We start from the raw sequence: 25926 nt of genomic DNA on the forward strand, positions 1-25926 counted from the left end.
GATAGTGGGCGGGGCTTGCTGAGTGATGAACTAGCTAGTGTTAACCCTCTCATGTTATTTGCCCTGTTGATAGTGGGTGGGGCTTGCTGAGCGATAAACAAGCTTTTTATCTGTAGCCTGTTAACTAAAATGGAGCAGGCGAGCAAGAATGTTAGTCCAACACAGCAGCAGAGACGCTTTCACATAAAGGCAGCAACAGCCACCGTCACATGGTGCAGATGGAGTCTTGTTCTCAGACTCGACTTAAAATTTTCTTTAATGACTTGGACTTGAACCCTGGGGACTCAAGACTGGACTCAGACTCGAGGTTTAGTGACTCAACTACAACACTGCTGCACGCTCTAAAATCTCAGTTTTAGCCACACACGCACTACACACACACTTTTCTGTAGATCATGTACAGAAAAGAAGATTTTGCAGTGCGAGGTCATGTCTGACCCAGTTTCTGTCGGTGACCCTCTGCCACAACCGATCAACCACACTTTACATTTTCTCTATAGAAATGCAGTCTAGTTCCAGCTTGCAATTTCTTTTTCACGTCATTGTGGCATTTATATGCTCCACGATAAGGTATACTGATAAATTTGGTAAAATACTTTGTAAAACTTACAAAACGACGATGTAAACAGATAATATAAACAGCTGAGTTGCTCCAAGAGACTGCTATCTGACGTTATTGCATACGTCACCACCACAGGAAGCCCATATGGCATTTTAAAGAAAATGCATTTTTCTCGAATACTATTTGGTCTCCAAAAATGAAAGTTTGATTTTTGAAATCTGCGACTACTTTTATTTAAAATAAGTTTGAAAATAAATCCGCTGGAGGTTCCCTTTTAAGAGTAATGTTCAAGGTGATGCTACCATCACCATGCTTCACTATGCAGATGATTGGTACCTGACTTCACTAATGCTTTCATGGCTAAATTGACACAAATCCCCACAGCCATGCTCCAAAAGCTAATGGAAAACCTTTCCAACATGTGGAGGTTATTATAAGAGTACAGAGGTACTAAATCTGAAATGGGATGATCAATAAGGACATTTGGGAGTGACTGGTTGGGTGTCCATATTACCCTATTCTCAAACATGCTCAATTTCCTCTTCTGTACTCCACACACACACACACACACACACACAAACTCTCAAACTTGCCATGATGAAAGAATATCCAGTCCAGAGTGTCAACCAATCCCTTGGGCAGCTGGGATGAACTCTGTCCTGGGCGTGAATGGCAGTGGCTGCTGATGGAGCCTCACACACCACACACCTGCTGATGTATCGCTGGATATTCAACCCAGACACGGGCGTGGTAGGTAATACAGCAGCGGTGGAAAGCCAATAGGATTTTTCATTGCGGGTGGCATACTGGCAAGCACGCTGGTTGCAGTTTGCAAAGGGCATAGTACTGAAGATACGCATACATGAACCTCCCGATCCTAAAACACACACAGGGAGAAATAAAACTAAGATAATGCGTTCAAATTCGAATCAGTACTGGGATTCACTGGCCAGGAAGGAGTTTAAACACAGTTTAGATATGCAGGAATGTCTGTTGTGTTTGATACCTAGGTCCTGCGTGTGTGCTCTTTCTTGCCCCTCCAGATATAGTAAGCTATATCCCTCCCACAGTTTGGACGTATTTTGAGGACACTTGGGTATCTCTGTTGATTGGCTGTGAATGACCAATAGGAAGCCAGAGTTGAACCTCTCAGAGGGGCCAGGAGGACCTTGATCTCCTGGAGGTCCTTGTTGGCCTGGCGAGACAGTGAGAGACAGCAAGATGGCAAATTTGGATTAATCTTGCTACCCTTGCAATGTAACAGCATTTAACACCTAAAGACTTGTTGATTTGTTGAACATTTTGGACTTGCCACAAGGTACTACATTTGGCAAAAACCCAGTGCTGCTTGTTACTCAAGGAACAAAAGCATATCCCACAACACAATGCTATCACCACCATGCTTCACCATTCTTTTCATCAGCAGGGACTGGGAAACTGGCTGGGGTTCAGGGCAAGATGGATGCAACCAAACACAATGCAATCCATGAAAAAAAAAAATGATGCTTGAGACTGGTGTGGAGGTTCCCCTGCACTGGAATAAAATTTATGTGAAAACATAACATTGATTTATTCAGTTATGCCACTGGTCTAGTAAGTAAATGACACTTAACGTGACTGTAAGCGCTGCACTTGTTGGAAATACTGGCTCCTGTCTAATAGTGAGTCAACCACACACTACAGACACACCTGGCACGCCTGGTGAACCTCTGGCACCCTTCTGTCCTTGGTCTCCAGAAAGTCCGATAAGGCCAGGTGGTCCAGGTTGACCATCCAACCCTGGATCTCCCACTTCGCCTTTTGAACCTGTGATGAAAAAGGAAGACTCATGCAAGAAATTTAGCAAACATAATGAATAAAAATGTGTGTTACAGACATGTTACCATGACTGTAATTGTAATCCTGGTCAAGATTTTATTACTTTGTCTGATAGAAACTTTGAGATACGGCTATATACAGTACATAACCGCAAGATGGCCTAGTTGTTAGCGTGTCCACCTCTGGCCCAGAAGATAGCAAATTCTATTCATACCAAAGACCATCATAAAAATGGTACCTACTGCCATCTGGTAAGGCACACCACAATACAGATGCAAGTAGGGAGTCAAACTCCTGTGGTTACCAGAGGACCAACCCCCCTGCTGTAACCCTAGCTATGTAATAGGTGAGAGGTCAAGGGCTATGAAAATGGAGATTGGTGCCGCCCAATGCACTAAGTGGGCTACTAATGGGACAGGAGACTGCCTGGGAAGACCAGGTCCCAGCACGAGAGGGACTTTGATAGGGCACATTCTGCTTGTCTCATCAGCCAGAACCATGGTATCATCTCAGTACCTGAGGTATTACCCAATAAACAGGATCCAAATTGACTTTATATGAAATACTTTAAATTTTGCACCTGATGGAAACATATAGTCCTTTAATCTGTCTAGTTATTCTCAAGATCTAAAGGTCACTATTTAAAATTTCTACAGGAATTGGCAAGCATCCAAGAATAGGACTCTCCAAAAATAGCATTTGTGCCTACACTAGACTTGTTTTTATCCCCCGCTGGCCAAAAGGCCCGAAGGGGGATTATGTCGTGGCGATGTCTTATCTGTCCATCCCGGGAAGGGTACTCACCTTCTGAAATCAATTCCTCTCACAATTTTTGGAGGAATTTCACAAAACTTGGCAGGATTCTTTGTTGTATGTGGATAATATGCATACTGTAATTTTGTTCAATTCAGTCACATTTTACCAGAGTTACAGCCCTTGATTAACAAAATTATACTTTGACAATTTCATGAGTGTGGTTTTTTTTTTCCCTTCTGAAATCAACTCCTCTCACAATTTTTGGACAGATTTCTCGAAGCTTGGCAAAAGGCCTTGTTATATGACGGTAATACACATATCGCGATTTAATGTCGCTTGTGAAAATTTTCCCAGAGTTTTGACCCTTGATTAAATAACTTGTACTTTGACAATTTCATGAGGGTGTACGTTCTTCTGAAATCAACTCCTCTCACAATTTGTGGAGGAATTTCACCAAACTTGGCAAGAAGCTTTGTTATATGACAGTTATATGCAGATTGAAATTTCGTTTAATTTGGGCAAATTTTACCAGAGTTATGCCTTTGATTATTAACAAACTTGTACTCTGGCAATTTCATCAAGGTGTGCTTGCTTTCTGAAATCAACTTCCCTCACGATTTTTGGAGGAATTTCATGTAATTTGGCAAAAAGTTTTTCATCCCCTGCTGGCCGAAAGGCCCGGAGGGGGATTATGTCATGGCAATGTCTGTCTGTCCGTCCTGGGAAGGGTACTCACCTTCTGAAATCAACTCCTCTCACAATTTTTGAAAGAATTTCATTAAACGACAGGATTCTTTGTTATATGTCGGTAATATGCATATTGCAATTTCGTTCAATTCAGTCGCATTTTACCCGAGTTATGGCCGAGTTGCCAGTGGGGGATATTGTGCTCTCAGAGCACTCTTGTTTATACTAGACTTTAGACTAGAGTTTGCATCACTCAAAATATACCGTACTATAATACTTGGCACTGATATAGAAAATCTGTGTAATGAGACCTCACATCATCAGCTGCAGTACTCAGCTTTGTCAAAATCTCTCCAAAGTTCAACACTTAAACCACTTGACTAACAGCAAACTGCTTTTTTTTTGTGTCCTCTGAGACATGTGAAGCCAGACAACTGCAGCTTTTCTAACTGCTGCTTATACTGCATCATGGAGCAATGTAACGGACTCGGATGAGAGTGCTATCTACCGCCTTCTGCATACACGAGCCCACAGATTGCCCATGATTGTCTGGTATCACTCTTATTGACAGAGGAGACAGCACAGCCAGTTTTCGTCTCTTGACTCCCTGCCGTGGATGACTGGGAGTCTCAGAGGAAGCACGTGGAATCAGTCCTACCTGGTTGTATGATGAAGGGAAGCTGGCTGGTGGGTGAAAGCTAAGAATTCATCCATTGACAATCTGCAAGATTACACAACCGTGCCATCTATAACTTGGCAAGTTGTTCTATTTTCATGGAGTTACCAATAATTCATTCTTAATGAGACGTCTCCTTTGCCTCCCATGTAAACATTAAATATCAGCCTTTAAATATTCACCATCAAATGTTGCGGTGTGTTAACTTTAAGTTTGGTAAATTTGCTAGAGAGCATTACTGTTGGTAACGCCCTAAAAACCTTAGCATTTGTTCCAACAGGGTTATTGGCTAATCAGTTAAAAGTAGACGGCCTTTTGATTTCATAAAATCAGTGAAATTTAGTTTCCTCTGAAATTTGGTCATCGTTATATATGTTTATTTTTGTAATATCTAAAAAAAAAACCCAGTCCATTCTGTGGCTGGGAAGTTATTTAATTTGAGGGGATTCTTGTAGCAAATAATGTGCATGAAATCGCTCACCTCGCGCAGTCAGGCAGACAGAGGAAGTCCATGTGCGCATGCGCAAGTTTACCTTTGAGCGTGCACTGACAGTTCCATCATTCTGTTGCTAAACGAACAGCTGATCACACCGAGGTGCTCGCTGAGCGCCGATATTTATTAGTTTGGTCCTGCGTTTGCTTTCCTTCATATATAACACAACGTCTTTTCTTCTCGCTTTCCGTTACTGTAGTCAGTCTTTCATGTTTCATTCGCACACTCACGTCCTCCATTTTTCTCTCCTGTTTCAGATTTGTATCCCACAATACCTTGCGTGAACGGGGAAAACCCACCACGTCATGCATGACGTAGTATCTTGTATTGGGCCATGGTGAAGCAGGAAAAAAATAGCGGAGAATTTAAGGCCACGTGGAGATAAATTCATTACTTGTTCTATTTAAAAAAAAGACTAATAAAATTTGAATTCAGTGGCTTTCGGTCCACTAAACAAAAATAACTGGGTGTTGGGGAAAATCCTTTTTTGACCTACACTTGAAAAATCTGAAAGGCAGTACAGCTTTAAGTACATATGTTTACTTGAATAATTGAGTATGGTTCTTTGAATTTTATTCAAGTAGACCTTTCTCCATCCTGCTATCGTGAATAATCTCACTTTCACTACTGTGAAACAACTGAAGACTTCATGACAAACGTTCAGTCTTTTAAAACATTTTGTTGTGTTTGTCTTTTATAGTTATGACTTTTATACTTGGTGACTGCTAGTCGAGATGCTAGATGTTAAGTAATTTATTATTGTTTATTATTTATAAAAAGAATTATGTGAGACAAACTATCATACACAGACAGCTACATTCGTGATTTCTGATTTCTGTGTGTGTGGTTTTTTTTAAGCATGTTTAATATCTATAATGTTGTCCTGTTTTACTACTACATCTTCGTTTAAATGCCAAACTGTTTGTGTTTATTTCGCATGACTGATGTGACTGTCGCATATCAGCTGCATGACTCTACAGTCTGGGCTAGAAAGAAATCAGCCCCAGCCTCATTTCTTCATACCATTCTGTGTGTTTTTCTTACGACCATGAATGGTGCTGTAATTCCAGCAAAGTCCTAAATAACCCACCTTCAGGCCTTTATTAACAGCTGACATGGATGCCAAATGATGCCATGAATCTTTATATCAATGGGGGTTTTTTTATTTCATGAAATCCTGCTATCGGGGTGGCACGGTGGTGTAGTGGTTAGCGCTTGCTGTGAGGCGACAGACGGTCCTGGGTTCGAGCCCCGGGGCCGGCGAGGGCCTTTCTGTGCGGAGTTTGCATGTTCTCCCCGTGTCCGCGTGGGTTTCCTCCGGGTGCTCCGGTTTCCCCCACAGTCCAAAGACATGCAGGTTAGGTTAACTGGTGACTCTAAATTGACCGTAGGTGTGAATGTGAGTGTGAATGGTTGTCTGTGTCTATGTGTCAGCCCTGTGATGACCTGGCGACTTGTCCAGGGTGTACCCCGCCTTTCGCCCGTAGTCAGCTGGGATAGGCTCCAGCTTGCCTGCGACCCTGTAGAAGGATAAAGCGGCTAGAGATAATGAGATGAGATGAGATGAAATCCTGCTTTCACCTGTCAGACTGCAGGCATTTACGGATGCAATCGCAGGGGAGAAGCAGGTGCGTTACAAACTGCAGCCAGAGCTGAGTCAAGAAACAGGAAACATAGTCGGGGACGGGCGGAGGTCAGTCGATCGGCAAACAGAACAACGTAGGGCAGACGAGAAGACGAAGTCGAGACTAAACGTAAACAAAGGTCGGGCAGAAGCCAAACGGCTCAGTAAAGTCAGGCACGGGATGCAGAACAATACTCCGCACTGGCTGTTTGTGAGAGCTGAGTATATACAGTATAGGCTGGGTGATGATTGGTAGATTGGAGGCAGGTGATGTAATTAGAATTCTGGTGATGTAGGGCGCTGTGACTCTTGGGAACTGCAGTCCAGAGCAGCCATGTTTGGAGGCTGCTCCGAACTCAGGTTTTCAGTATCATTACTGATATCACCTACAAGAGGACGGCTTTCACTTTGAGTCTGTTTGCTCTTGATGTTTTTTCCTTATCTCAAGGTTTGTTTGTTTTTTGTTTTTTCGAGTCACTCTCACCTATTGCTTTCTCATTAGGGATCTAGATCCAGATTTCTGAAAAGCTGCTTCATCACAATGTCTATTGTTAAAACCACTGCAAATACACTGATTTGAACTTAAAAACAATGTGTGTGTGTGTGTGTGTGTACCTTTTGGCCCCTCATTGCCCTGAACTCCTATAGATCCTGGAAATCCAAGTTCACCGGGAGGACCAGGAAGCCCATGTGGACCTGGAACTGGTTTGTTGGAATCGATATAAATAACATCCCCTGGTCTTCCAAAAAAACCTTGAGAGAGAGAGAGAGAGAGAGAGAGATCAAGCAGACTAGTTTATCATTTTAATGGTAGTTTAAGTTTAGTAGTCATCATTGATGCAAACTAATAATCAATTTACAACTCGAATAAGAAATACAACATCCACAAGTGTTTGAGTTGAACAAAACGAATTTTGATTGAAAGTCATCATCAGCATCATCATGTGGTGTTGCAATGGTGGTGCAGCAGTCTCTGGAGTTGGTCGTTATAGTAACAAGTATGATCACTTTAGCGATGAGATTTTTTATTTCTTCCACATACTGCACTGTGATATCCAGTGAAAAAGCTCGAACCCTAGAGCTCAACTATACAAACCTGATTCGACTTAAAAACCAGCAAGAAAACATATAATAGCAAGTCAAAAGGGCAAAGAGCTTGTTTCTGGCGTCTATTTTTTTTTGTCATTTATAGATCCTGCAGACATTATCATGTATTATTATACATACAGTGGGGCAAAAAAGTATTTAGTCAGTCACCAATTGTGCAAGTTCTCCCACTTAAAAAGATGAGAGAGGCCTGTAATTTTCATCATAGGTACACTTCAACTATGAGAGACAGAATGGGGGGAAAGAATCCAGAAAATCACATTGTCTGACTTTTAAAGAATTTATTTGAAAATTATGGTGGAAAATAAGTATTTGGTCAATAACAAAAGTTCATCTCAATACTTTGTTATATACCCTTTGTTGGCAATGACAGAGGTCAAACGTTTTCTGTAAGTCTTCACAAGGTTTTCACACACTGTTGCTGGTATTTTGGCCCATTCCTCCATGCAGATCTCCTCTACAGCAGTGATGTTTTGGGGCTATCGCTGGGCAACACGGACTTTCAACTCCCTCCAAAGATCTTCTATGGGGTTGAGATCTGGAGACTGACTAGGCCACTCCAGGACCTTGAAATGCTTCTTACGAAGCCACTCCTTCGTTGCCCAAGCGGTGTGTTTGGGATCATTGTCATGCTGAAAGACCCAGCCACGTTTCATCTTCAATGCCCTTGCTGATGGAAGGAGATTTTCACTCAAAATCTCACGATACATGGCCCCATTCATTCTTTCCTTTATACGGATCAGTTGTCCTGGTCCCTTTGCAGAAAAACAGCCCCAAAGCATGATGTTTCCACCCCCATGCTTCACAGTAGGTATGGTGTTCTTTGGATGCAACTCAGCATTCTTTTTCCTCCAAACACAAGTTGAGTTTTTACCAAAAAGTTCTATTTTGGTTTCATCTGACCATATGACATTCTCCCAATCCTTTTCTGGATCATCCAAATGCTCTCTAGCAAACTTCAGATGGGCCTGGACATGTACTGGCTTAAGCAGGGGGACACGTCTGGCACTGCAGGATTTGAGTCCCTGGCGGCGTAGTGTGTTACTGATGGTAGCCTTTGTTACTTTGGTCCCAGCTCTCTGCAGGTCATTCACTAGGTCCCCCCGTGTGGTTCTGGGATTTTTGCTCACCGTTCTTGTGATCATTTTGACCCCACGGGGTGAGATCTTGCGTGGAGCCCCAGATCGAGGGAGATTATCAGTGGTCTTGTATGTCTTCCATTTTCTAATAATTGCTCCCACAGTTGATTTCTTCACACCAAGCTGCTTACCAATTGCAGATTCAGTCTTCCCAGCCTGGTGCAGGTCTACAATTTTGTTTCTGGTGTCCTTTGACAGCTCTTTGGTCTTGGCCATAGTGGAGTTTGGAGTGTGACTGTTTGAGGTTGTGGACAGGTGTCTTTTATACTGATAACGAGTTCAAACAGGTGCCATTAATACAGGTAACGAGTGGAGGACAGAGGAACCTCTTAAAGAAGAAGTTACAGGTCTGTGAGAGCCAGAAATCTTGCTTGTTTGTAGGTGATCAAATACTTATTTTACCGAGGAATTTACCAATTAATTCATTAAAAATCCTACAATGTGATTTCCTGGATTCTTTCCCCCCATTCTATCTCTCATAGTTGACGTGTACCTATGATGAAAATTACAGGCCTCTCTCATCTTTTTAAGTGGGAGAACTTGCACAATTGGTGGCTGACTAAATACTTTTGCCCCACTGTACAAGACACTTTTTCAATGGAATAAAGATGTGTTCTATTCCCTTCTAGCGGATTTCATTCATTTGCTTTGACAGCATGCAATATTGTTAGCATATCGCTTATCCTACGTGTATTATGTCACTCTACCCAATGGAAAACGAGATCGTCGCATGTAACAGACTGGTTTCTATTTGGGAAATTCCATGTCCCTGATATTCTGTGCCAAAAGTCTCAGGCTAGTGGTAGCCTGAGATCTGTGATAATCGAACCTATGTGCTGGGCACTCCACTGTTCCATTGGCAGAAGGGATCACTCTTCGACATCTCAATGGTCTGGATGCCTGGGCCAGATTACGTCAAAGGTCAGGCCCTGGCTCAACCCAAGATCATGACTGGCTAGAGCAGGACTTTACTGAGGTGATTTGCGATGCTCTTTGTATCCAGCTCTGGAATGCAAGCATGGAATTGGGCAGCCTGCTTGCCCACTGATTCCAGGCCAACACCCTGAACCAAGTGGTCTTATAACCCGCTAAAGACCTTGAACACCATACTTTACCTACTTACGAGTCAACGGTAACAGAAAAAGAGGTAGACCACACAAATGCTGGAAAGATTGTGTCAAGGAAGATCTCAAGCTGTTCCAGATGGAGCAAGATTGCTACAATGCAACCCAGGACAGAGTCAGATGGCGGCACTTCCTCCACCGAGGCAGTCTGTTGGCCACATCAATGCTTGTGGAGCGTGCACGAGAGAGACGCAAACATTGCCACCAGAAGCAGAAGGAGAGATGAAATGTTCAAGGTCCCCTTCATCTATCTTGATGGGGATGGATGGATACATACATACATACATACATACATGCGTCACTCTACCCAATGGAAAATGAGCGTTGAATATGGTTTACGATATTGCATGGCTGTCAAGACAACATGACGTCACACGTCAGAGACGTAAAACTTCCACGCTAGTGAGTGACTGGAACAATTTGTAAACAAACATGGCTGCCAGGTTTGCTTCATTAAATACAGAAGATTTTGAGAGAATTTTGTAAGAGAAAGACGCATTAAACACCCGAAAAAATGTATAATAATAATAATCCTGGCTTTTTTTCGTGGTATATCAGATATATTCCATTCAGCTACTTGTCTTCGACTTGTTCCATTTCATGCTAGCTGAATGGAATGTATCTGATACCACGAAAAAAAAGCCAGCCAATATTATTTAAGTGTTTCTTATCCTTTGACTGGCTAGTAATTTGTACATTTGGTGTAAGTGAACTGTCGATGATAAGTATGTACCATCACTGATTAGTAATGAGGGTTTAATAATATGAGATGCCACCCTTGGTCATTAGGTTATTCTAGATAGAAACAGATTTATTTAAAGCTGCTTTGTGACAATGTCTTATTAAAAGTGCTACAAATAACCGAACGCTGATGGACGTAAAGTGATGAGCAATAATACAAATCTTTGACTTCTGCCAAAACCCTGAGGCTGTGAAATGCAAGACTGAACAGAACTTGACAAAAAATACAAAAACCAACACCACCACCATCAACGACAACAACAACATAATGAGCAACAGTTTTCTGCTGGAATACCAATATGTCCAAATGTGTTTCTTTACTCCTGTTTAAGGATGATCCCTGACCTTCATCTCCTTTTGGTCCTTTCAGCCCCTTGATCCCGGTGTTGCCGTTTGCTCCTGGTATGCCAGGAACTCCAGGAACTCCAGCACACCCTGCATCACCTTTCTCACCTGATGACATCGATAACACGTTAAACAATCCTGTATATCTGGTTAGAAACTTTCCACAAAAGTTGCCCAGCTGAAACTACAAGCTTCTCTGACAGATATGGGATAGAAGAGAAGAACAGTATGTTTCAAAATTGAGAAAAGTTACAGAAGGCGCTCTCGGACCGGAGGAACTTTTTCATGGTTTTCGAACTGTTGGAGGAAGTTCTTGCTTTTTTTCTGTGTCTACACTGCAGGAACTGAGGATGATCGTAATTCTTAGAATGCTGTTTTGAGGGACATTTTTAGCGCCTACTTCAGAGAAGGTTTTCTCCTAGCACAAGAGGAACTATGAGTGGTGTAAGTGTACACTGATTGAACATGAGCCAATGTGGCACCGGCAACTGCCATGTTTAAAAATCCATGTAAGATGGTAGCTATGTAAACATGTTCTTAATATTAGTGTTAAAATGTGAAGAAAAAAAAACATGGACAAATGGACCAGCAGAGATATCCAGGCTTTACTGAGCGTATATTCGATGGAGGAAGTACAGCATGATTCAGACACGTCTAAGCAAAATAATAAAATCTTTGCTAGCATTTCTTGCTAACATCATGCTAATGTCACTTCAGTGTCCTTACTGGTGGTGTGAATGCAAACACACAAAAAAAGCCCATGAAAAGTATGGCGTTCTCAGGGGAGATCTCAGAGGAATGGGTAGTTCCTCTTAATAGGTCCCTGGAACTATTTGGTCCAAAAGTGCCTTATATTTATACTTTAAACCGTCAGCACATTTTCTTTGCAAGTCGGCTCATTGAACAAACAAAAACATTGCCATTATTTTATTAAATTCACAAAAAAAGCAAATTAAAAGCAGGAAAAACAGCCTACATTATGTGCATACTTGATTTCATGGCCTTTACTTATTACAGTATCTCATGGCTTCATTAAGTTGTGCACATAATTAAATGCTTCAGTATAAACTGAAAAAAAAAATCTACAAAACGCAAAATTCTAGGGTGCGCTGGATTGTTTACATTTTCTGTGGAGGCATAAATCAACTTAAGTACTTGAATACAAAAAACTTTCCTGTATACTTATTGACATAACCTTTGGGTTTAAGTAGCTGATTCTGAATACAGTTCCTAATGATGCTCTTTACATATGTAGTGCTTAACATTTTTGTCCAGAATACCTTTCTGTCCTTGGGGGCCTGAAACCCCATCCTGGCCACAGGGACCACAAGCACCTTTTCTTCCTTTACATCCCTGAAGACCTGGTGAACCTGGGTACCCCTGATCCCCTTGCACAGGTATTGCCAGGCCAGCTGGTCCCATGGGTCCCCTAGGTCCTGAAGATAAAAAGCCCAAACAGATAAACAGAGCAAGATGCTGTACTCTGTAACGGTTGTCAGTAATTTCATAAATATTGACATCACATAATATAGATATTTTAACACCTGGAAGATTATCACACAACCTGAAATGAAAGTTAAGAGCCTTCAAAAAAGGAGATTTCTGTTAGTATGCATGCTGATGAACATTCCTGTGGAAATCAGCACAGAGAAAGTCCAGAGCAACCCTTTATATTTACAGTTGAAGTACTGCATCAAAAACTATTCTCATGCTAGTACAAAGAGTTCATGGTCTAAGAACGTCACCAAGCTAAATGTTTGGTCTAATTCCCAATATATAAACAAACTAGCAACCTAATATAAAGTAAGGTTGGATGGTTGTGAATGTTGTAGAAAACTTTATCTAATCACATATACAAAGTCAAAGTTCCTCTCACACCAGAATCTGGTCTTCCCAGGCAGTCTCCTGTCCCAGTACTAACCAGTTCTTTGACGTGCATGGGTGTGGCACCGATCTGTTTCCATAGCCCTCGACCTTTCGCCTATACAGTTAGGGTTACGGTGGGGGGCTAGTCCTCTGGTAACCGCAAAAGTTTGACTTCCCCACTCGCATCTGTATTGCAGTGTGCCTTGCCAGACGTTAGTACAACCCCGATTCCAAGAAAAGTTGGGAAAAAAATTCAAATTGTAAATAAAAACGGAATGCAATGATGTGGAAGTTTCAAAATTCCATATTTTATTCAGAATAGAACATAGATGACATATCAAATGTTTAAACTGAGAAAATGTAGTCTGGTTAACACCAGACCATATCACAAGTGAAATATGGTCTGGAATCCGCCTATTGAATTTCTCGTAGGGGAGGTGTGGTTTACGATCGTCAACGGCCGTTTATTGGACGTTGCGAATGTCTATCATTTGGCGTATGGCCAATCATGGCCCATGGCCAATCATGGCAGTTGTACCCGGTGACGTAGTTAAAGTGACGAAGAAGAAGAGAAGGAAAGAGAAGGAAAAACAAAAATAGGAAAACAATGGCACCGAACGATTACTGCCGTTTTAAAACAAACTTTCGCTCTAAACTATTCAGAACAGTGTCTAAAGCTTGATCGAAAGTTTGGTTCGTATCGCTCGCCGCCATGTTAAATGTGATCCGTAAACAGTCCCAAATAAACTACAAGCTTCCGTTTGTCGAGTAGTACACGTCACCGTCTTTCCACCCCTCCCCACTCTCTGATTGGCTCCCTAACTCAGGCGAGCCTTTAGACCATAGTTTCCATGCTGTCTTTTCAGATCGGAACGATTGTGCAAAGCAGCATGGGATTTCCCAGGCTAGAGAAAATGTATCATTTAAAGAGAAAAATGAGGTGATTTTAAATTTCATGACAACAACACATCTCAAAAAAGTTGGGACAAGGCCATGTTTACCACTGTGAGACATCCCCTTTTCTCTTTACAACAATCTGTAAATGTCTGGGGACTGAGGAGACAAGTTGCTCAAGTTTAGGGATAGGAACGTTAACCCATTCTTGTCTAATGTAGGATTCTAGTTGCTCAACTGTCTTAGGTCTTTTTGTCGTATCTTCCGTTTTATGATGCGCCAAATGTTTTCTATGGGTGAAAGATCTGGACTGCAGGCTGGCCAGTTCAGTACCCGGACCCTTCTTCTACGCAGCCATGATGCTGTAATTGATGCAGTATGTGGTTTGGCATTGTCATGTTGGAAAATGCAAGGTCTTCCCTGAAAGAGATGTCATCTGGATGGGAGCATATGTTGCTTTAGAACCTGGATATACCTTTCAGCATTGATGGTGTCTTTCCAGATGTGTAAGCTGCCCATGCCACATGCACTAATGCAACCCCATACCATCAGAGATGCAGGCTTCTGAACTGAGCGCTGATAACAACTTGGGTCGTCCTTCTCCTCTTTAGTCCGAATGACACGGCGTCCCTGATTTCCATAAAGAACTTCAAATTTTGATTCGTCTGACCACAGAACAGTTTTCCACTTTGCCACAGTCCATTTTAAATGAGCCTTGGCCCAGAGAAGACGTCTGCACTTCTGGATCATGTTTAGATACGGCTTCTTCTTTGAACTATAGAGTTTTAGCTGGCAACGGCGGCTGGCACGGTGAATTGTGTTCACAGATAACGTTCTCTGGAAATATTCCTGAGCCCATTTTGTGATTTCCAATACAGAAGCATGCCTGTATGTGATGCAGTGCTGTCTAAGTGCCCGAAGATCACGGGCACCCAATATGGTTTTCCGGCCTTGACCCTTACGCACAGAGATTCTTCCAGATTCTCTGAATCTTTTGATGATATTATGTACTGTAGATGATGATATGTTCAAACTCTTTGCAATTTTACACTGTCGAACTCCTTTCTGATATTGCTGCACTATTTGTTGGCGCAGAATTTGGGGGATTGGTGATCCTCTTCCCATCTTTACTTCTGAGAGCCGCTGCCACTCCAAGATGCTCTTTTTATACCCAGTCATGTTAATGATTGCCAATTGACCTAATGATATTGCCAATTGACCTAATGAGTTGCAATTTGGTCCTCCAGCTGTTCCTTTTTTGTACCTTTAACTTTTCCAGCCTCTTATTGCCCCTGTCCCAACTTTTTTGAGATGTGTTGCTGTCATGAAATTTCAAATGAGCCAATATTTGGCATGAAATTTCAAAATGTCTCACTTTCGACATGTTGTCTATGTTCTATTGTGAATACAATATCAATTTTTGAGATTTGTAAATTATTGCATTCCGTTTTTATTTACAATTTGTACTTTGTCCCAACTTTTTTGGAATCGGGGTTGTAGGTACCATTTTTATGATGGTCTTTGGTATGACCCGACCACGAGTAGAACTCGCAATCTCCCAATCAAGAGGCGGACACACTAACCACTAGGCCAACTCACAGTCAGAAACATTATCGTTGAGTGGAATTCTATGTCATAGCTTGTTAGAAAGCTGGGGACAGAGCACAGAGTCAGATGTGATACAGTTCCTCTGGAGTGGTGAGGGTTAAGGGCCTTGCTCAAGGGCCCAACAGTGGCAGCTTAGCAGTACTGTGGCTTGAACCTCTGACCTTCTGATTAGCAACCCAGAGCTTGGACGATAAACGCACTGCTCAGTTCTGCATGCTTATGTTAATAAACATGGTCTATGTTTGTCTCGCAAGCTTCATATCGAACTGTACACTTGCACCTGTATGAAAATTTAAAAATCTCCCACTTGCATGATTTTTTTTATTTTTATGTCATGTCCCACTGGAATCCCAATCTCAATGCACACCTCACATTATTTGTTCAATTTGGTCACATCCATAAGAGTTACATTTAAAAATGACGAGGCATCAGCAAATAAACAACACCACACCTACTCACTCACCTGGTGTGCCATCGCAGCCCGTAAATCCCATTTCACCACACTGTCCTTGTTGAGGGTTCTTACAGGGACTGCCACAAGGACCACAAGGACCAGGACAACCAGCATCACCTAAAGAGAGAAAGAAGGCAGGACACATGAAGAGGGAAGGAGTGAAGAAAGAAACAGAAGATAGGAATATCATGTCCTTACTAAAGATGACCTTTTATCTAAACCCCATTTTCTCCTGAATTTGGTCACCTTTCAATTCCCATATCATATAACAGCTACTGACTGGCGAGGGTGAAGGTTAAAGTGTGCTTCATCTGAGACTTGTGAAGACAGCCAACCACACCTTTTCAAACTGCTGGTCATGCTGTATCAGAGAGGAGCATAACACAGAGTGCTATCGACCCTCTTCTGCATACATGACCTTCACAAATGCTCACTCAGAGAGTGAGCCAGTTTGGCTGCCTTGACTCCTAGCCATGGTTGTCTGAGGCATCATCGGGATTCAAACTCATGAATTCCCAACTATAGGGTGGACACGTTTCCTCTGGTGCCACTCAGGAGCATTAACATTTATTTCACCTTTGTGCTCTGAAATCAAAATGCCCTGAACATGATCTATGCTATACTCTATGTCTATGTACTCAACATTTTATTATGCACATATACTTTTTAAATTTTGTATAGTTTATTCCAAATAGGTATCGAAAAAGTATATCAGGTTCAAGATGGCAGTAAAAGGGGAGATTGAGAACAATGGACCAGGAGAACATTTTTAGGACTTTGTTAATTTGGTGAAAAGTTGATATGGGAATCCCAGAGCCATTTCTCCCTTTCATATCACCACTGGTGCCTGATATATATACAGTATAATGGATTATGTTTGTGATGAGTAAGCACCTGGCAATCCAGGCGGGCCCTGGAAGCCTTTGACCCCTTGCTGGATAGGACCCTGTGGCCCAGGGTCTCCTGTACAACCCTTTTTACCTGTCTGCCCCTTAGGCCCCCTGTCCCCAGGTACACCTTGTCCTGAAAGAGGGTGCAAGAGAAAGACATCTTATTTGTTAAAGTGCAAGAAAAGTTTTTTTTTCCTTTTCCATGGATGACATTAGAGAAGACAACATCAGATCAACAAAAACATGTGCATTATTTTATTAATTGGTCTACTTAAAGCAAAACGAGGTGAAGAAAAATCTGGCAACCTCAGAAGTGTCAATAACACGCAAGGTGATTTGCATAAACTGAATATGACTCATAGAAAATTAATGAGTCACTTAAACAGCTGTGTAACTCGAGTCTGAAAATTTGCAGCTTTCCTTTGCATAAATATTGATATCCGTACTTTTGGACTTAAAGGCGCTATATGTAAGAATTTTTCAGAATCTGTAAGAATTTTAATTAATTTTTTTTAATTAACCTACATGGACAAACAGATGAAAATCCTCTTCCAGGTTTTCATCTGCGTGCACAGAGGTTAAATGCAAAGGAGGAGTGTGACAATAATAAAGACTTGTTCTTCTTAATTTACTCACAAATGTATTTATTCCACTTGAAAGGTGTACGTCAAACCAGCTACCGGATTTGGGACACTACAACCTCCTGAACTATTGAGTATTTCTTCAAACTTGAAAAAAAATTCACGGCCCACTAACAGGCCGCGGCCCAGTGGTTGAGAAACACTGATTTAGACTATAACAAGAACTCATACATACATAGAACATGGAAAATGATATTAACATAAGACATAGACACACTCAGCAGACATCTATTACAGGAATGTGCATGCATGCTAACATTTACCGTTTGTCCCTGGGTCACCCTTCACACCATTTACTCCATTCAATCCATGTAGTCCTGGTGGCCCTGGAGAACCTGAAGACCCAACAAAAAACATAGTTAAAAAAAAAAAAAAACACACTGTATAAAGTCTGGTGCACTTGCATTTAGACTTGGAATAAGGTGTAGACACAGCAGTGTTTAGCTCCATACATACATACAGTACAGCAGGTCAATAAATAATATAAATATGAAAGTAGGTACTTGTGTACCAGTACCTGGTGGGCCACAGGGGCATGATGGTCCATCAAGTCCAGGAGGTCCAGGAGGCCCTGGAGGACCCTCGGCGCCACATTTTCCTCTGGGACCCGGGGGACCAATAACACCTGGGAGATAGAAAGAAACATATCTGTGATGTCTAGAAACTGTTTTAACCACAAACTTAATCTTTGGATTTGATTCCATTTGAGCATTCAATGAGGTTCAGCCTTTCAGAAAATCCATGCATTTCACTGTTAGCTCCTCAAGACAAACATCAATAACTTATTTTCATACACGTTATATTAATGGAAAATCCAAGTTAGACACAGTGGAGAGAGCACACATTGGACTTAAAGCCCCAGAATGGAATGCAACTCTAAGACACAGTTACAGCAGAGACTCTGCTCAGGCTAATTAGTGACAAGTGTGATGGTATTGATGTTGGTGCAGTATTAGCATGAAATTTGAAGAAGTTTGAAGGTGGTAGGAAAACTAGACAGGGTTTAGGATTAAAGTGCTGCTGCATTGCTCTCTTTAGGTAGAGATAAAGTGAAAGTCTAAGGCCAACTTGCACCACTGTCAGCACACAGCTCAACTGCACTGGGATGAGGAAGGGGCTGGGCTTATCTAGCATATTTATGCCATCCATCCCAGGTCTCATCACTGGCTCTTTGGCAGTCAACATTCTAATGACAACAAAACCTGAATCGTAAAAATGACACCAATGCAATAGATGATTAGCACTCTGCAACATTTTTCAGGAACAGTATGAAAAGCTGACCTTGAGGTCCACAATGTCCCCGATTTCCAACAGGACCGGGTTTGCCAGGCAGTCCACACTGACCAGGTGGACCTGCGTCTCCTGAATCTCCCTGATCTCCTACAGGACCTGTGGATGGGACAAATGTTTGTGTGAAATTTTTAATTGTACTTTTTATTGGCCCCCAGCTTCATTTATGGAATCAACTCACAAAATATCAGTTTGAATAAATGTAAAGCACAAACCATGACTTTGTTAAAGAGAACAAGAATAACACCTCTGCACTTACCTGGGCAGCCATTTTGTCCACATGGGCCTCTCAGACCTGGAGGTCCTGGTGTACCTATAGAATCTCCTCTTTCTCCTAGTTCGAGACAACAATTTAAAGAGTTCAATTTAAAGGGAGAAGCAGCTTTGGGACCAAAAAGTCACTGGTTTGATTCCCTGGACCAGCAGGAATGGCTGAAGTACCCTTGAGCAAGGCACCTAACCCCCAACTACTCCCCAGGCTGCTCTGGGTGTGTTGTACATTGCTCTGGATAACAGCATCTGCTAAATGCCTGTAATGTAATGTAAAGTTCAGTCTGAAGGCATGGATCGTCACTCATACTGTAGCCACTTAAGTTCGTTTAAGTTATGTACTCATAGTGAGGGTTTAACACCAGAATTGCTTGCAGATGTAACTATAGACTTACGTGCTATTTAGACATTTGTGCAAGCAGGGCAATGTGGTGTCTCCCAGTCCCAAGTTATTCTGACTTAAGCCCATTTTTCTTAAGCGATAGCTGGAGCAAGGAACAATATTCAATTCAGCTCAACAAATCAAAATAGCAAATTATATGTACAGTAATTGTGATAAAATAGCCTACAAAACACACAAATGACAGCTTCATGACCTCGGTTTCGTATATCATGGCATCATTAAGTTGTCCGTCCATTATCCATAACCGCTTATCCTGTGCAGGGTCATGGGCAAGCTGGAGCCTATCCCAGCTGACTATGGGTGAGAGGCAGGGTACACCCTGGACAAGTTACCAGGTCATCGCAGGGCTGACACACAGAGAAAAACAACCATTCACACTCACACCTAGGGTCAACTTCGAGCCACCAATTAGCCTAACCTGCATGTCTTTGGACTGTGGGGGAAACTGGAGCACCCAGAGGAAACCCATGCAGACACAGAGACAACATGCAAACTCCACACAGAAAGGCCACTGTCGGCCACTGGGCACGAACCCAGAACCTTCTTGCTGTGAGGCAACAGTGCTAACCACTACACCACCGTGCCACCATCATTAAGTTGTGCATATAATAAATATATATAAAATTGCATGTGCTGGATCAAGTGCTATTCATAAGCTGACAAATAATGAGGTTGGAAGTCATACGCTGTGTCTCAATTTGCCTAATTCTGTTAGTCCACTCCCATGTAGTACACTGTGTATACTATGTACTTACATGTGTGGTGCGTGAATTTCATCAGGGTAATGTTGTCTCAAATCAAGCATGGCAAGTTGCGCGCTTCCCGTAAACGACAGTTGCAACTTTTGACCGTGATTGTCACATAACCCACCAAAAATAGCTAATGTTTTTTGTTAAACTCTCCAAAATGAACACGTTCTAATTTTCCTTGCTTGTGTTGGAAATGAAAATTACCTCACCAGGACATGCCCTCCTTGAACTGGCTAAAAATAGGTTGGTGGTCCCTCCCCTTCCATTCTCCACTCAAACTAGCAAGTGCAAGTATGGAAGTATGGTATGCAAACTGAGACACAATCATACTGTTAACTAAATTTGCAGGGGTTCATGCTTATAGATTAAATACTACCAAGATACTTGGAATTATATTTTACAGTAGGGGAGTAAAAAAGTGTTTGCACTTCTTAGTATTATTTGAAACAGGTCATTTTACCTTTCTGCCCATTATATCCACAGAAACCTGGGGTTCCTGGCGATCCACTCAACCCTGGGTCACCCTAAGATCACAAAGCAACACATTTCAGCAAAAAGAACATCCTTTCTTCAGGTGGGTTTTTATTTCAGAAGGTTGGTGGGATCTAGATGGTTTATGTCTCTAGATACTTCGACACCAGAAAGCTGAATATTCAGCTGAAAATGCATCATAGCTAAAAAGAAAGGTCCAAAACTCTGCTATCATGTGTACATTTGTGACAAAACTTGGTTAGGGGCAAGTGAGAACCATTCTCGACAAACGGGACTAACAATTCATGGTATCAGAAACCAGAAGACTGGAGAGACAGTGGAGATTGTCTATCGTGATGTGAACATTTTGTGTTTACTTACTCACTCACTCTCAGTAACCTGTTAATCCTGGTCAAGGTCACGGTAGATGTGGATGTGGAGATTATATTAGGAACACTGGGTATGAGGTGGGAATACACCTTAGATTAGATGCCAGTGCATCGCAAGGACTTATTGGACATTTTCAATCAGTGTAAACAAATGAATTGTTTTGTTGCTGCAAGTCTGTTCTAAGATTAGTCAGGACACTGTTGGGTTTCTGTGGGCAGAGTATCGTGACTCTGTGTTTAGCTGCTGGTGAGCGGGATGATGGGAAATTGGAAGGGTGTGAGCACATCTCCATAATAACATTGGTATAGAGATAAACAGACAACACAACTAGAGCTTTTTTTTTTTTAAAGTAAAACCCTTATGCAACTGCCGCAATGAAATTATAGCATCTAAACCTAGTAGGCTATGTAAAAAGAAATACTTGAAAAATTGCAAATCCCTGACTGTCTACTGTCATATGAACCATTAACCACTACTGTGGAGTGTGACATCATAAATACATGGACACCCCAAAACAGGCAGAAATTCTGTTTCTTGTTCTCTGGTAAAAAACAAAACAAAACAACCCCCCCCCCAAAAAAAAAAGAGTTAAAATGGGAATCTAAGAGAATACGAAAGTTAAATACTATGCTTTATTAACTCACTGGCTCTCCAGGTACTCCAGGAAATCCGCAATAGCCTTTCAACCCTGGTGAGCCCTTGGGTCCAGGTTCACCTGGCTTTCCACAGGGACCTTGTGGCCCTGGAGGGCCACTCTCACAACCTGGAGGTCCAGGATACCCTGGAATCCCATCTGCACCGCATTCCCCTTTCACACCTTTATCACCTGAGATAGATAGAGACAACATCATAGAATACAATGTGTTTATTTCTAGAACCAAACTACTGTATATCTGTTGCATTAATGCACTAGTCAAAATTCAGTCAGTGGTCTGTGAGGGATTGTTTCAGTTCCATTATTCATTAGCAAATAAAGAAATTGCAATTTTTTTTCTTCAAATTGCTACATTAGGAGAATAAAACACTTCGGGATGTGATATTATTGGAAAACAATTGACTTCAGTTTAGTAACAGTAACTCCAATTCATCACACCACCCTATCTTTGATTATGTTCCTATAACAGCATGCCCCTAAGTGTTTTATTCTTTACTTGGAATTACTCATAGTCCACTGATCCCGCTGAGAAAATAATTATAAGCACAATCATAATATATAGATTTAGGCACTTCCTAAAAGCAGAGCTCCCATCTGTTTCTGGGTTGTAGAATTTTCTGATATCATCGCCAGCCTCTTTTGTTTTATTTCTTATTGGGCGGCATGGCGGTGTAGTGGTTAGCACGGTCGCCTCACAGCAAGAAGTTTCTGGGTTCGAACCCAGCGGCTGGCAAGGGCCTTTCTGTGTGGAGTTTGCATGTTCTCGCCATGTCTGCATGAGTGTGCTCCGGTTTCCCCCACAAGCCAAAGATATGTGGTTAGGTTAATATGGGACAGCTTTGGGCTGAGGTGCCCTTGAGTGAGGCACCTAACCCTCAACTGCTCCCTGGGCACTGTTAGCATGGCTGCCCACTGCTCTGGGTATATATGTGTGTGCTCATTGTGCATGTGTGTGTGCACTGCTTCAGATGGGTTAAATGCAGAGAGGAAATTTCACAAGTGTGTGATGAATAAAGTTGTGCTTTCTTTCTTTCTTTCTCGGCTATAACACTAGCCACTAGGTGGTGTGTATGACTGTAATTACTAACACTGGCCACTAGGTGGTGTGTATGACTGTAATTACTAACACTGGCCACTAGGCGGTGTATCTCATCTCATTATCTCATCTCATCTCATTATCTCTAGCCGCTTTATCCTTCTACAGGGTCGCAGGCAAGCTGGAGCCTATCCCAGCTGACTACGGGTGAAAGGCGGGGTACACCCTGGACAAGTCGCCAGGTCATCACAGGGCTGACACATAGACACAGACAACCATTCACACTCACATTCACACCTACGGTCAATTTAGAGTCACCAGTTAACCTAACCTGCATGTCTTTGGACTGTGGGGGAAACCGGAGCACCCGGAGGAAACCCACGCGGACACGGGGAGAACATGCAAACTCCACACAGAAAGGCCCTCACCGGCCACGGGGCTTGAACCCAGGACCTTCTTGCTGTGAGGCGACAGCGCTAACCAGTACACCACAGTTAGGCGGTGTGTATGACAGGGGCGTCACTAGGCCTTTTTTACTGGGGCACGTGCCCCAGTAAAAATCAGCTGTGCCCCAGTAAGAAAATGTTGAAAGATTTTCGTAACAAACTAGTTTCTTTGTCAGATCATTTATCTACTGTAAGTTGTAGGACAGAGTGTGTTTCAAACTTCTATCACCTCTTCTTTCTAACTAATTTTCTGATTGGTCAGGGAGATTCGCACTGTAAACATAGCGTGCGTGCGGCGTGCCATGAGTCCATTTAGCCTACTGGAGAGATGAGTCTACTCTTTGGATGAGTCAGAGAACGGGCTCTGGATGAGTTAAGGTAGCGCGAAGTTTTTGCAACAAAACTAAGCAAACCATTTTCTAACAAACCCATTAAACTACATCGAATTAAACGATATTAAATTAATTTTCCAGATGGATATCAGACAATTCTTCTCACGAAGCAGAGACAGGGGCAGGGAAACAGTGACAGATGAGGAGGAGGGTGAGAGAGGTAAGATTAAGGTCGTAGGCTATGTGCTAGTCAGTCATAACTAACCAGCTAATTTCATGAATCGTGAGAGTTGAGGTGACATGTTTAGCATCAGCATGCATTAAAAGCCCAAATGCCAACAATACATTTTTTGGGGACTGGGATGTGTTTTCCGTCTCGTTGACCTATTCCTCGCATAACTTCATCCACGAGAGCATGAGAATTATCCACTTTGCATAGGTTGGGGACAGGAACGTTAAGGTGCATTGTGCAGGGGGGGCATTTTGTGTGTGTGCCAGGGGGGCAGTGCCCCAGTAAAGCTTGATTCCTAGTGACGCCCCTGGTGTATGACTGGTAATTACTAACACTGGCCACTAGGCGGTGTGTATGACTGTAATTACTAACACTGGCCACTAGGCGGTGTGTATGACTGTAATTACTAAACTGGCTACTAGGCGGTGTGGCAGGCACGCACAGGACCGAAACCATCAGAAAACAACTCCATGGGTTTCTTTATGTATCCACACTCTATGACTATGGGGCTCTGCTAAAACTTTCTGCAAAAGTGTAAGCAAAATGGATATCAATGACTGAGATTTAAAACAGTAAAATCCACAAATACCATCAAGCACTTCATGGTATACACACTGATAAAGAAAGGAAATTCTCAAGTTTTTCACCTCGGGGACCAGGAAAACCGCATGGCCCAGGCATTCCAGGTGTCCCGTTCTTCCCTTTTTCAGCATTCACATGAACCTCTCCTGGCATCCCAGGAATTCCACAGGGACCTGTAAGAGAGACAATGCAGGTTTTGATGTACTTTTCATTATTTTTTATTTTAAACCAGTACCTATTGTATTGGGTTTGAACCCAACATCTCATGGTTTGCGAATTTGCTGAGACTCTTAGCACAACTGAATTACATTCTGGAACATTTCCTGGCTCCACTACTTCTCTGTTGGATTGCTCAATAATATGATGCTGGAAAATGGTGAAAAAAGAAACTCTTGCACTTTTGTTTTTAGGAGCAAACCTTGAAACCTGACTGTTATCCCTTTCAGCCCAGGCATTACCTTCCTCAAGACACAGACACCCACTTGACAAAGTCTTACCATCCTTCAACACTGAGCCTTGTATTCTGACTGCCTTTTGTTCTCCTCCTTTGTGTCATGTTTATCAACTTCTGTTGGTTGTCTGTCCTGCATAGGCCTGATTGACTGTACCGGTTTACTATGATTGTATGACAATTTAGTTTTATTAAATACACACTTGCTCTATGAATATAGCAATGATTTGTAAACAATATTGTAACCGCACAAGTAATGTCACCCTGTGATGTGGCAAATCACTGCTATCTTCTCTTAGGAATAATGAAAAAATACAGCAACAATCAACAAATTAGCACCAGAATCACTAATCATGTCACAAATATTTCAAAATAAACATATTCAATGTGTTTCAGGGTGGAGTTTGTTCTTTAAGTATTTCTTCATGAAGTATACCTTTTTCTCCTTTCTCTCCATCGTGCCCCAGACAACCTTGCCTCCCATCAAAGCCTTTCTCTCCTTTTATCCCAGGTGGTCCTTGATGTCCACACTCACCAACACCACCAGGTAAGCCATCCCTTCCGGGTTGTCCAGGAGAACCTGAGGGGCATGATAAAATTGTTTTGCTTGCAGATATTCATACTTCAGATTTTAACTAACAGGAACATGGATTCATGTATATTTTAACCTTCACTTGCAGCCTTAAGTTGATAAATAGTGGATTGAACATTTTATGAGCTCAGGAAGAAAACCTTACACCTTGTTTTTGCTAAAAAAAAAAAATCCAATCAATCACTAATCTGACTGAGTTTTAGAATATGGACTTTTTACCTTTCACACCATTAGTACCAGGACCACCAGATTCTCCATCTGATCCTGGGCATCCCTGAGGACCACAGTACCCCCGAACACCAGGTAGACCTGGTCTCCCAGTTTCACCTTTCAGTCCCCTTCCAGGAAGGCCAGGGGGTCCAGCACATCCCTTCTCACCACGTTCACCTAAAATATATACACATCCAGTTCAACTCATCAAAAGGGCTTTACATCAAAAGGAAAGCCTTCATCTTCTGGGTGACATCAGATAGTGGGATTGGAAACAATTAACCTGTATGAGCATATTTCTCCAAAATAATGCTGCTAACTTCTTATGAGTACATTCCATATAATGTCGCCAAAGATCTTTCATCCGATGTCATAAAAAATAAAATTTCAAT

At 42.1% G+C, this 25926-nt stretch overlaps 1 protein-coding gene across 3 annotated transcripts in view; it reads right to left on the bottom strand.

Annotated features, from left to right (window-relative positions):
* col4a4 (collagen, type IV, alpha 4) overlaps positions 1-25926 on the bottom strand; it is a 144091-nt gene that overhangs the window by 7692 nt on the left and 110473 nt on the right. For all 3 annotated transcript variants that reach the window (XM_060943292.1, XM_060943294.1, XM_060943293.1), the window contains exons 30-46: positions 25544-25711; positions 25169-25312; positions 24347-24454; positions 21643-21824; positions 20598-20661; positions 18975-19049; positions 18707-18814; positions 17943-18050; positions 17689-17760; positions 16789-16917; positions 15904-16011; positions 12353-12508; positions 11073-11180; positions 7232-7369; positions 2252-2368; positions 1569-1757; positions 1156-1439 (exon numbers count right to left, since the gene is read on the bottom strand). In XM_060943292.1, the coding sequence (XP_060799275.1) occupies positions 1156-1439; positions 1569-1757; positions 2252-2368; positions 7232-7369; positions 11073-11180; positions 12353-12508; positions 15904-16011; positions 16789-16917; positions 17689-17760; positions 17943-18050; positions 18707-18814; positions 18975-19049; positions 20598-20661; positions 21643-21824; positions 24347-24454; positions 25169-25312; positions 25544-25711 (2258 nt within the window). The remainder of the gene's footprint in view (positions 1-1155; positions 1440-1568; positions 1758-2251; positions 2369-7231; positions 7370-11072; positions 11181-12352; positions 12509-15903; positions 16012-16788; positions 16918-17688; positions 17761-17942; positions 18051-18706; positions 18815-18974; positions 19050-20597; positions 20662-21642; positions 21825-24346; positions 24455-25168; positions 25313-25543; positions 25712-25926) is intronic.

The sequence above is a fragment of the Neoarius graeffei genome, chromosome 16 (genome assembly GCF_027579695.1).
Source record: "Neoarius graeffei isolate fNeoGra1 chromosome 16, fNeoGra1.pri, whole genome shotgun sequence".
NCBI lineage: Eukaryota > Metazoa > Chordata > Actinopteri > Siluriformes > Ariidae > Neoarius > Neoarius graeffei.